Source organism: Hyperolius riggenbachi, chromosome 4 (assembly GCF_040937935.1).
Source record: "Hyperolius riggenbachi isolate aHypRig1 chromosome 4, aHypRig1.pri, whole genome shotgun sequence".
NCBI lineage: Eukaryota > Metazoa > Chordata > Amphibia > Anura > Hyperoliidae > Hyperolius > Hyperolius riggenbachi.
In genome coordinates, this window is record NC_090649.1 from 79,390,927 (window position 1) to 79,404,488 (window position 13,562).

General features: G+C 40.4%; 1 protein-coding gene across 6 annotated transcripts in view; it reads left to right on the plus strand.

Moving 5' to 3' along the window:
* Positions 1-2,568, plus strand: part of ITSN2 (intersectin 2) — a 225,262-nt gene extending 222,694 nt beyond the window's left edge. For all 6 annotated transcript variants that reach the window (XM_068280241.1, XM_068280247.1, XM_068280245.1 and 3 more), the window contains exon 39: positions 1,256-2,568. In XM_068280241.1, the coding sequence (XP_068136342.1) occupies positions 1,256-1,395 (140 nt within the window). In that variant the 3' untranslated portion in view covers positions 1,396-2,568. The remainder of the gene's footprint in view (positions 1-1,255) is intronic.
* The last annotated feature ends 10,994 nt before the right edge of the window (positions 2,569-13,562 follow it).

The window sequence follows — 13,562 nt, forward strand, 5'->3', positions numbered from 1 at the left end:
AGGCACCCCCAGTATAGCTTAGGCGCCCCCAGTATAGCTTAGGTGCCCTCAGCTTAGCTAGGTAGGTGCCCCCAGTATAGGTTAGTTAGGTAGGTGCCCCCAGTATAGCTTAACTAGGTAGGCGCCCCCAGTATAGCTTAGGTGCCCCCAGTATAGCTTAGGTGCCCCCAGTATAGGTTAGTTAGGTAGGTGCCCCCAGTATAGCTTAGGCACCCCCAGTATAGCTTAGGCGCCCCCAGTATATCTTAGGTGCCCCCAGTATAGCTTAGGTGCCCCCAGTATAGCTTAGGTGCCCCCAGTATTGCCCCCAGTATAGCTTAGGTGCCCCCAGTATAGCTTAGGTGCCCCCAGTATGCTAGGTGCTGCAGCAGGGGAAGAAATACCACTTACCACTCCAGAACTGCCAGGCGATGCCCTCCGCTGTGCCGATCTGATCCACGGTGTCCTCCGGTCCTCCTCTTCGTGTCTCGGCTTCTTCTGTCTGCAGCGCCTCCTCCGCTCCTTCTCCCGGTGCGTCCTCCAACCTGGTCCGCCGCTTTTTCCTGCCATCCGCTTCTTCTCTCCGGTCCCCGCTCTTCTTTGCCGGCCGTTCTTCCTCTCTGTGTCTCCGGCTCCGGCGCTTCCAAATGACGCTGACATCACGTGATGCTTCAGGAGAAAGCATCACGAGATGTCACAACCATGCCACAGAGCGATATCCGCTCAGCAGCAGAGCGCCGCTTTGAATGCCGGGGCCTTGCCGCGGCACGAAAAGCTCGGGGGGGCGTGGATACAAGATTATATTTAACATAACTTTTTAAAAAATAGCCAATTTTAATAACATTTTCAAAAAATGCCCATATTCATTAGGGTTTATTATTTCAAGGCATAGTCGAATTTTAAGTTCAGGTCCACTTTAACTAAAGACTAAAAAGTACACTACACTAATTAAGTGTGCTATGGGTATGCAGAGGAAACTGTTCAAGCAAAAATGTAGATTACCCAGAAAATAGCACCCCTCTGCATTCAAGAATAATTAACACATTTGAAAAGAAATTCAATATGACAGCCTCCATATCACTTTTACCTCGAGTTCCCTTTAAAACCTAAGATGCTAATGGAGAGCATAGTGCAGTGAGGGAGAGAGTTCTAATAATTAAGTATGCCCTAAAGAAATCTTGCTGATGGGAGGGAGTGGTGCTGATTAGAAATGAATTCTAATTCATTCTTAGGAGGACAAATGGCCAGTAACTTTTTAACTTTTTCTTCTTTTCAGACTTTCTGGGTCGTACTGAAGTCCCGCTAGCCAAGATCCGAACTGAACAAGAGAGCAAGGGACCATCCAGCAAACGTTTACTGCTCCACGAAGTGCCAACAGGGGAGGTGTGGGTGAGGTTTGACCTCCAGCTGTTCTAGCAGATCTGTATGGTTTTTATCCATGTGCACTAGGACCAACGGTCCAGAACTTTCACTGTCCTCAGATACTGCTCCACCTGCATGGTCCTCTGCCACCTACCTATGCAAGTCCAGATCACACGACCCCAGTGCCTTTCACCATGCAAGACTGCCATGCTCACCTTTCCAGTTATTCTTAGGGTCGCTTTGAACTTTTTGTTTTTTTGGTGCCAGGAAGAACCATGAGAGACATTTTGGAACTGTAGCTTGGATCTTAGAATGTGTGACGACCTGTGTCTCATCTCCGATACCAGGTGCCACATCTCATAAGGGCTTTCCATAACCTTTAAACGCACTTCAGGTGTCCAGTTATCTATCCGTGACCTTCAACGCTATCCAGTAATCATCCACTTATGCTACCTTTCATCTGAGGATTTGTACAATCATCCACAACAGGACTACCCAGGATTGCAGCCTCTTGCCACATGATTCTGCTTGTGTAGAATTCTCAGAGCTTACAGCTGGAGAGCTCAGAGCCTAGAAACTCTTTGCTTCTCTTTTTATACACTGATTCTGGTAGTTGGCAAGGATGTGGGCATCAGGGCATTGAGGTGAAGAAGAATATTAATGACTGGGGTGGCTTAGCAGGTTGGCGGTGTCCTCTGATTCAATTTAAAGTGCACCTGTTATGAGAGATACACAGAAGCTGCCATTGCTGATATTTTCTTCTGAAAATGCTAGCTGTCTGGATGCGATGCTGATCATCTGCCATTCACCTAGAACAAGTTTGAAGATTCGTTGTTGTCAGGGCAACGCATCTGCTGTCGGTGAAGTTATCTAGAAAAGCATTACAGTCAGCAGAAAAGGCAAAATGGCAGCTTCTATATTCCTCTTGTGACAGATCTACTTTAAAGGACCACTGTGGCGTAAAATTGTCAAATTTAAAATGCATGTGTATGCATATATATAAAATGTACATTTGTCCTACAGTAAAACGCCTATAAATTTTATTTTCTCCTATGATGTTGTTGCTTACAATAAATTGTAAAGGTGCATACACACATCCAATATTGATGTATGATCAGATTGTATAGGTAAGCTCTTATACTACATCGAAGTGGTAAAATTGGCTAATCAAAATTGGATGCGTATACCAGGCTTAAAGGATACCCGAAGTGACATGATGAGATAGACATGAATATATATACAGTGCCTGGCACACAAATAACTAGACTGTGTTTCTTTTTTTCTTTTTCTGTCTGAAAGAGTTAAATATCAGGTATGTAAGTGGCTGACTCAGTCCTGACTCAGACAGGAAGTGACTACAGTGTGACCCTCACTGATAATAAATGTCAACTATTAAACACTTTCCTAGCAGAAAATGGCTTCTGAGAGCATGACAGAGATAAAAAGGGGAATTTCTTATCAGTGAGGGTCACAATGTAGTCACTTCCTGTCTGAGTCAGCCACTTACATACCTGATATTTAACTCTTTCAGGCAGAGAAAGAAAAAAAGGAACACAGCATGGTTATTTGTGTGCTAGGCACTGTACATACACATGTGTATCTCATCATGTCACATGTCACTTCAGGTATCCTTTAAGAATCTGACAGATTTTTGGACTTGTCCATCTCCTCATGGGGGATTCTCAGTGTTTTCTTTATATTTAAAATTACTTCATGAGCTGCAGTTGCTCAGTCCAGCTGCCAAGATGGTGTGCAAGTGAATAGGGAGGCTGACCGGCATTTTTGTTTAGATTCTTTCGAGGGAGTGCTCTTGTAAAGGATAAATAAAATACTGAATCCATGAGGAGATGGTCTAGTCAAAAACCTGTCCGAATTGTACTGCTTACGGTAAGAGATAGCAACATAGGAAAAAATAATTATATAGTGGATCTTACTCTGTGAGAAATATACTTCTTATACACATATATTTAAAATCTTACAATTTTTTTGCGATAGTATTCCTACAAAGAGGTACAGAAAGGTTCTTGTGTGGCTGGAGTGCTCCTTAATTGCTTCCCCATGGGAAATACTGTATGTGAACTCTAATCTGAAATCATTTAAACTGCTGCGGTTTTTGTACTATATTGAAGTGATATGAGAGATGTAGGACTTGAAATCATTTTCTAGACTCTTGCAGAACTCTAACTTGTAAATGCAGAATGTGTGTTGTTGCAGAAGAGGATTAGGTTTATAATTAAACTTCTAATTTTATAGGAATTTCAGAGTTTAACAAGAATGAAAAGAAAATAGAAGAGTTTATTTATAGCTGTGTATATATTTATATGGGAGGGTGCAGACACACTGGTATGGGGGGAGGGGGGGGGGTTGAGTTTTATATTTATATAAATTCATTTATTCTGGGAACAATTATACATTTACTTTTAATTACAAGTCTGGGCATGGTTTGATACCTACATTGGCATCACAAACAGATATGTGGTTACAGGATCCTCGGAGGCGGAGTCAGACATTTATGACACCCATGCTTATCTCCGGAGGAAGTCTATAAAGACTAAGGGAAATTAATTATGTTATAGTAATAACCATTCAGATTGTTGCTCTTATTTTTGACTTGTGCAGAAGAAATAGTGGCTGCCCGAATCCTGCCAAACTCGTATTTTTTCCTTGATTAAGAAGCCCACCAAGCTCATGATTTTTAGATTAAGAACATTTACTGCAAATCTCAAATTATGCAGCTCAAGCCCATAACCTGCCAAACTCGCATTATACAAATCAAGCATATATCATACCAAATGCATATTATCCAGGTCAAGTTCATAACCTGCCAACCTCATATTATCCAGATCAATCGCATATCATACCAACCTCATGTTATCCAGATCAGTCGCATATCATACCAACCTCCTGTTATCCAGATCAATCTCCTATCACACCAACCTCATATTATCCAGATCAATTGCATATTATACCAACCTCATCTTATCCAGATCAATCGCATATCATACCAACCTCATCTTATCCAGATCAATCTCCTATCATACCAACCTCATATTATCCAGATCAATCGCATATCATACCATCTCATATTACCCAGATCAATCGCCTATCACACCAACCTCATATTATCAAGATCAATCGCCTATCATACCAACCTCATATTATTCAGATCAATCGCCTATTATACCAACCTCATATTATCCAGATCAATCGCCTATCATACCAACCTCATATTATCCAGATCAATCGCATATCATACCATCTCATATTATCCAGATCAATCGCATATCATACCAACCTCATATTATCCAGATCCATCGCATATCATACCAACCTCATGTTATCCAGATCAATCGCATATCATACCAACCTCATATTATCCAGATCCATCGCATATCATACCAACCTCATATTATCCAGATCAATCGCATATCATACCAAACTCATATTATCCAGATCAATCTCCTATCATACCAACCTCATATTATCCAGATCAATCGCCTATCATACCAACCTCATATTATCCAGATCAATCGCATATCATACCATCTCATATTATCCAGATCAATCGCATATCATACCAACCTCATATTATCCAGATCAATCGCATATCATACCAACCTCATATTATCCAGATCCATCGCATATCATACCAACCTCATATTATCCAGATCAATCACATATCATACCAAACTCATATTATCCAGATCAATCGCATTTCATACCAACCTCATATTATCCAGATCAATCTCCTATCATACCAACCACATATTATCCAAATCCATTGCATATCATACCAACCTCATATTATCCAGATCAATCACACACATATCATACCAACCTCATGTTATCCAGATCAATCTCCTATCATACCAAACTCATATTATCCAGATCAATCGCGTATCATACCAACCTCATATTATCCAGATCAATCTCCTATCATACCAACCTCATATTATCCAGATCAATCGCATATCATACCAACCTCATGTTATCCAGATCAATCGCATATCATACCAACCTCATGTTATCCAGATCAATCTCCTATCATACCAACCTCATATTATCCAGATCAATCGCATATCATACCAACCTCATGTTATCCAGATCAATCTCATATCATACCAACCTCATATTATCCAGATCAATCGCCTATCATACCAACCTCATATTATCCAGATCAATCGCCTATCATACCAACCTCATATTATCCAGATCAATCGCCTATCATACCAACCTCATATTATCCAGATCAATCGCCTATCATACCAACCTCATATTATCCAGATCAATCGCCTATCATACCAACCTCATGTTATCCAGATCAATCTCCTATCATACCAACCTCATATTATCCAGATCAATCGCATATCATACCATCTCATATTATCCAGATCAATCTCCTATCATACCAACCTCATATTATCCAGATCAATCGCATATCATACCAACCTCATGTTATCCAGATCAATCTCCTATCATACCAACCTCATATTATCCAGATCAATCGCATATCATACTAAACTCCTATTATCCAGATCAGTCGCATATCATACCAACCTCATATTATCCAGATCAATCGCCTATCATACCAACCTCATATTATCCAGATCAATCGCCTATCATACCAACCTCATGTTATCCAGATCAATCGCCTATCATACCAACCTCATGTTATCCAGATCAATCTCCTATCATACCAACCTCATATTATCCAGATCAATCGCATATCATACCATCTCATATTATCCAGATCAATCGCATATCATACCAACCTCATATTATCCAGATCAATCGCATATCATACCAACCTCATGTTATCCAGATCAATCGCATATCATACCAACCTCATATTATCCAGATCAATCGCATATCATACCAACCTCATATTATCCAGATCCATCGCATATCATACCAACCTCATATTATCCAGATCAATCGCATATCATACCAACCTCATATTATCCAGATCAATCGCATATCATACCAACCTCATATTATCCAGATCAATCTCCTATCATACCAACCTCATATTATCCAGATCAATCACATATCATACCAAACTCATATTATCCAGATCAATCGCATTTCATACCAACCTCATATTATCCAGATCAATCTCCTATCATACCAACCACATATTATCCAAATCCATTGCATATCATACCAACCTCATATTATCCAGATCAATCACACACATATCATACCAACCTCATGTTATCCAGATCAATCTCCTATCATACCAAACTCATATTATCCAGATCAATCGCGTATCATACCAACCTCATATTATCCAGATCAATCTCCTATCATACCAACCTCATATTATCCAGATCAATCGCATATCATACCAACCTCATGTTATCCAGATCAATCTCCTATCATACCAACCTCATATTATCCAGATCAATCGCATATCATACCAACCTCATGTTATCCAGATCAATCTCATATCATACCAACCTCATATTATCCAGATCAATCGCCTATCATACCAACCTCATATTATCCAGATCAATCGCCTATCATACCAACCTCATATTATCCAGATCAATCGCCTATCATACCAACCTCATATTATGCAGATCAATCGCCTATCATACCAACCTCATATTATCCAGATCAATCGCCTATCATACCAACCTCATGTTATCCAGATCAATCTCCTATCATACCAACCTCATATTATCCAGATCAATCGCATATCATACCATCTCATATTATCCAGATCAATCTCCTATCATACCAACCTCATATTATCCAGATCAATCGCATATCATACCAACCTCATGTTATCCAGATCAATCTCCTATCATACCAACCTCATATTATCCAGATCAATCGCATATCATACTAAACTCCTATTATCCAGATCAGTCGCATATCATACCAACCTCATATTATCCAGATCAATCGCCTATCATACCAACCTCATATTATCCAGATCAATCGCCTATCATACCAACCTCATGTTATCCAGATCAATCGCCTATCATACCAACCTCATGTTATCCAGATCAATCTCCTATCATACCAACCTCATATTATCCAGATCAATCGCATATCATACCATCTCATATTATCCAGATCAATCGCATATCATACCAACCTCATGTTATCCAGATCAATCTCCTATCATACCAACCTCATATTATCCAGATCAATCGCATATCATACTAAACTCCTATTATCCAGATCAGTCGCATATCATACCAACCTCATGTTATCCAGATCAATCTCCTATCATACCAACCTCATATTATCCAGATCAATCGCATATCATACCATCTCATATTCTCCATATCAATCGCCTATCACACCAACCTCATATTATCCAGATCAGTCGCATATCATACCAACCTCATATTATCCAGATCAATCGCCTATCATACCAACCTCATATTATCCAGATCAATATCCTAACATACCAACCTCATATTATCCAGATCAATCTCCTATCATACCAACCTCATATTATCCAGATCAATCGCATATCATACCAACCTCATGTTATCCAGATCAATCTCATATCATACCAACCTCATATTATCCAGATCAATCGCATATCATACCAACCTCATGTTATCCAGATCAATCTCCTATCATACCAACCTCATGTTATCCAGATCAATCGCCTATCATACCAACCTCATATTATCCAGATCAATCTCCTATCATACCAACCTCATGTTATCCAGATCAATCGCCTATCATACCAACCTCATAATATCCAGATCAATCTCCTATCATACCAACCTCATATTATCCAGATCAATCGCATAGCATACCAACCTCATATTATCCAGATCAATCTCCTATCATACCAACCTCATATTATCCAGATCAATCGCATAGCATACCAACCTCATGTTATCCAGATCAATCGTAAATCATACCAACCTCATATTATCCAGATCAATTGCATATCATGCCAACCTCATATTATCCAGATCAATCGCCTATCATACCAACCTCATGTTATCCAGATCAATCGCCTATCATACCAACCTCATATTATCCAGATCAATCTCCTATCATACCAACCTCATATTATCCAGATCAATCGCATAGCATACCAACCTCATATTATCCAGATCAATCTCCTATCATACCAACCTCATATTATCCAGATCAATCGCATAGCATACCAACCTCATGTTATCCAGATCAATCGTAAATCATACCAACCTCATATTATCCAGATCAATTGCATATCATGCCAACCTCATATTATCCAGATCAATCGCCTATCATACCAACCTCATATTATCCAGATCAATCTCCTATCATACCAACCTCATATTATCCAGATCAATCGCATATCATACTAAACTCCTATTATCCAGATCAGTCGCATATCATACCAACCTCATATTATCCAGATCAATCGCCTATCATACCAACCTCATATTATCCAGATCAATCACCTATCATACCAACCTCATATTACCCAAACCAAACATATATGCTGCCAAGCTTTTATTTAGATCAAGCACATAGCCTAGCCCACTGATGTTATACTTCTCACAGTAAAACGATTATCCTGCAAAGTCCGTACTGTCCAGATTAAGCACACACACTACTAAGCATATATTACACAGGCAAAGTACCTCATTTGAGTTGTCAGTCTGATTGCGTTTTCAAAATTAAGTGCTTCATCTGTTTAAATGGATCCCGAGGTGAAAGAAATATGGAGGTTGCCCTATTTATTTCCTTATAAACAATGCACATTGCCTGGCTGTCCTGCTGATCCTCTGCCTCTAGTACTTTCAGCCATAGACCCTGAACAAGCATGCAGATCAGATGTTTCTGACTGAAGTCTGACTAGATTTGCTGCATGTTTGTTTCAGGTGTGTGATTCATATAGTGGAAGATCAATGACCCAAAACGCTGTAGAGAAATCTCATTGCCAGAGGCTTGTAGAGATACAGGTGGAAGAATACCTTATAGAAGAATACAGGTAGGGCATGCATCAATTTACCCCAATACTGAAAGGCGATCAATCACCTTATTGAAGACTGGATTGTGATTGATGCATTCCACATACAGCACATTGATTTTCAATAGATTTCAACAGGAAACCGACTGAAAATCGATTGAACTGCAGCCAACGCTATTCCCCATCGATTGGCTACCTCTCCTGCCCCACCCAATGCATGGAAATTATCCATCCTGTAGATATCAAATCAAATTCGGTCAGACATGTTGGTGCAATGGACTTCGGGCAGGTTTGATCAGAGTGATTCAATCTCCTGGGAATTGAAGGTGAAAATTGCTGCGTGTATGGCCTGCTTATGTGATCCATATTGGTGACGCCCCCTGGTGAGAGTTAGTGAGATGCTGACCATTTCAACCTGATGCAAATTTTATATAGATTTTTCTGTAAAGTTTATACCGCTTGGAGTTGGACCAATCAGATGAGAAGCGCCTGATTAGCTTAAACTAATGAGCATCTCCTAGACCATCACAGGTGCCCATCCAACATTTAAATATCAGCTTGAGGTGGTGTTGCTCCTATACAATAAAACCTAACTGTCCCTGTGTCATCCACTTTCCCTGTCTGTCCGTCCGAAGCTTTCTTGTATTGAGCATGTGCGCAGTACAGAAAGCCGTTGGGACGGGAGGGGAGGCCAGGGAGCAGGGCAGCGGGCGGGCGTGGTTAAATCACTACCTAGAGCCCGTTTTTAAACTGGCTTAGGTAGCCTAGTTTTATAATAACGATGCTCTTTTTACAGTGGTCTGCTTTGGTAAAACTGGAACATTTAGTAATTTTAGCATCAGATTTTCGGTTAGGTCATTGTAAAATGGTGCTACCTATATACATTTTATGTTAGGACTACGGTATGTGGTGTCTATACTTTGTAATTATTCATTTGCGGTTATTTGTTGTGCGTCTGAGCCCTGGTGACTTCTGTGGTGGAGTTTAGTCCTCCTCACTCTTGTATTGGGTGCTCAGCTGTTGTAACTTGTGTCCTCCTTACTAGCAGAGGAGACATCCAGCAATTAGAACATCTCTGTGATGGATTTCCTGTATCCAGGTCTGGACACCATTTGTGTTCAGTTGAAGCCACCTAATTCTGCAGGTCAGAATTTCTCAATCTGTCCACATCTCAAGGGAAAAAAGACATTCTCTCTAGGATAATGGGGTGCACATTTTGAACAAGGAAATCAACTGGTTCACAAGAGGTTGAAGGAGGCCACCTATGGCAGACTGGAAGAATCCTCCCTAAACAAGGGAAAAGGAGGTTTTTGACACTATTCATCGTCTATTTAAAATTAAATTCTTAGGTAAGGGTTAAAAAAGAAACCAGCAAAGACAATACTTCCCTTCAGCCAGGCCTATTAGCAATAAAAATCTGCATCTGCAAAAACTGTATGCTGGGCTACCTGGGTCACCAGTGCTTATAAACGTCTTGGTATCTCCTTTACCTCGTAAACACTCCGAAAGGTATACCAGGGAAACAAATTTACAAACTTGGTCTGCAGGACAGGCCTAGCTGGTATAATGCAAAGTATACTTTATTCAGTAAAATCAAAGGTGTAATGTCATCACCAATCGAGAGACTGCTGATGTGTGTTCCACCACGTCGGTATAGAACATAAACTGCGGTGGGGTCTTTGCTGATCCCCCACCACTGTGAATCGTATCAGGTATGGTGTCACTATCCTCCACAGTTTATGTACCAAGCTATGTACAATTTAAAAATATCAGTGTAGTAGTGTGACTGAATATTATTCAAGACAATTGAATGGTTGAATTAGCCTGCAATGTTGGCCATGTGGAGCCCTTAGTCAGCAAAAGCAGGAACACAAAGGTTGTGTAGCCTGCAACCAATCACATCTGTCATACACTCAGTAACTTGACTACACTGTTAGGTTTGTTAGACACTTAAACGACCTGTACATGTTTCACCCCAAAGGGCTTTGTCAGGAAGTGCAACAGTGTACAGTTGTGACACATTTTTACAGCAGCCCTCTTCTCCATATAAAACAACAAAGCCCCTCAGCAGCATATCAGCCCAAGTTAGAACTCCTGGACCTCCTTCACCTCATTAGAATTGAAGAAGTTGTGAGATGGGGAAATGTCTTCTCCAGAACCACAAAAAGGTGTCCAGTTAACGCGCATCTATTCTAACGCGTTGGCTTTGCTGCTCTAAAGTTCTCTTCATCCAGAATGGTATATGTAGACGGTTAGGTATATGTTGTGTAAGATTACCTCTTTTTGCTCCAAAGCTGCAATGCAGTTATGATATAAAGAACGTGAATCATAATATTGCAATTACTGAAGTGGTTTACTATAATGAAAGCTTACAAGTACCATCAGGCTGCCTCTAAGTAAAGCTGTCCGTATTGTCCACTGCCTTCAATCAGAATCCTTATTTCATTCACTGGTAGAAAAATGAAAGCTTGGATCTTATTAGCTTTTGTAATTAAACTGTTGTTAAAATGGAGTGCAGTTAACCTATGATGTGGATTTTATCTGGTTTATAACAATCTTGCCCTCAGGATTGCTGTGGTTCTGTAATTCGTTAGTATAGAAAGTAGCCCTGATATAACAGCTGGTTAGCAGTCACTGTGCCAGCCTAGAGACTGCACTTCTTTCTGGGCTTTTATGGGTCTCTGGTCAAGCCTCAGATCTCCCCTTGCAGGTTTGTGGAGCGGAGTAGAGTGTGATGATGTCACTATATCGCCTCCCCCCTGGACTTTCTACAGACATTCTCATCCATATGCACTGTATAGTGGGAGGATGACATCAATGTGTTTTTAAAGCATTTACAGTGATCTCATTTAAAACCACAGAAGTTGTGTATAAACGGCATCAATCTATACCCTATTTCACCTGTGAACCCAGTTATACACCAGTTCTGCTCAGGAAGTGAGGATAACGAAATGTTCATTTAGCTTAAAAAGAAAATTACCTCTTCAAGTGATTGGACTGCCAAAATTCCACTTTAGTTGATGTACTCTTATTGTTTTCAGATCTGTGTATAGCAAGTATTATTGGCGAGAATTCTTTCAGTTTGATTACTTTGTGCATTGGTGAAAATCAATTCATGGTGTATGGATAGCATGGCAGGAGGAGGTGCTATCTAGTGATGACTCATTAATGTGCTGCTGCTTTATACCGTTTACTTAACAAGCCTTGATCTGTCTGAAATACGGAGGAGTGCCAAGGAGAAAAGCTCAACGATATGCTATTAATCCCGGCTGGGGTGCAAATTAAATGCATATTGCATGCAACTTAAAAACTAGACCAATCAAATATTCTTCCATTTGAAAATGCATAACATTTGCACTCTAACCATAATTATGATCATCTGGTTGACTGCCTGTAGAGAAATGTGTTTTCTGTGCTGATGGTCTGGACCAGGGCGGCCCATTACGTCGATTGTGATCCACCAGTAGATTGCGGTCTGACGCTCAAAGTAGATCACTTTGACTCGGAAGTTTTCAAAGTAGCATGCAAGTCGGAAAAGTGTGGGCACCCCCTGCTTGGACTCTCTAGAGACCTCTGAGTTTCGGTTACACACCTGCAACAAGTATGCGGCTATTGTACTTGCAGGTCTGCACTGTGATGTCAGGACAACTAATCTGCATACTTATACAGGGTCAGTGACTCAAAAATAGTAAAGAGTCCGGAGAGGATCATTACAACCCCGGAAAGCAGTTAGCTCCAATGCTGGATACGTGTCTGTGTCCTACCTTCATTCCAACAGGGCATTGTAGTCAGTTGTATCAAAAGCCCCTCAGTGCTGAAATGTACAGTCAGCGAGTGCAATTGTGGCCTTGCTCATTTTGACACCACCTTAAGGTGGCTACGAATGATCCAATTTCTAGCGAAAAATCGTTTGAACGATCAGAAATTTTGATCTGATTGGTTGTAAATAATCTCAGTTGGTGGACACAATCGATTATGAATGAGTGAAAAAAATGTCGTCCGAATGAACTTTCGTCGAACCAAAATGTGGATTTTCTTGTTGGTTGTGATAGATAGGAAGCAAAGATTGGTTCGTTGATTGTGTAGTGAACGATGTATTAGAATATTTCACTTCCGATCAGAATTTCTGATCGCTCTAACGATTTTTCGCTAGAAATTGGATTGTTAGCGGCCACCTTTAGGGCGAGCTTGGCATTGTGGACACCTGTGCTGGATGTAACCTTTGGAGTTATTTTTACTTTTGGGACTAATGAGGAAATAGGATTAGTTTGGGGGTTGGGATTGG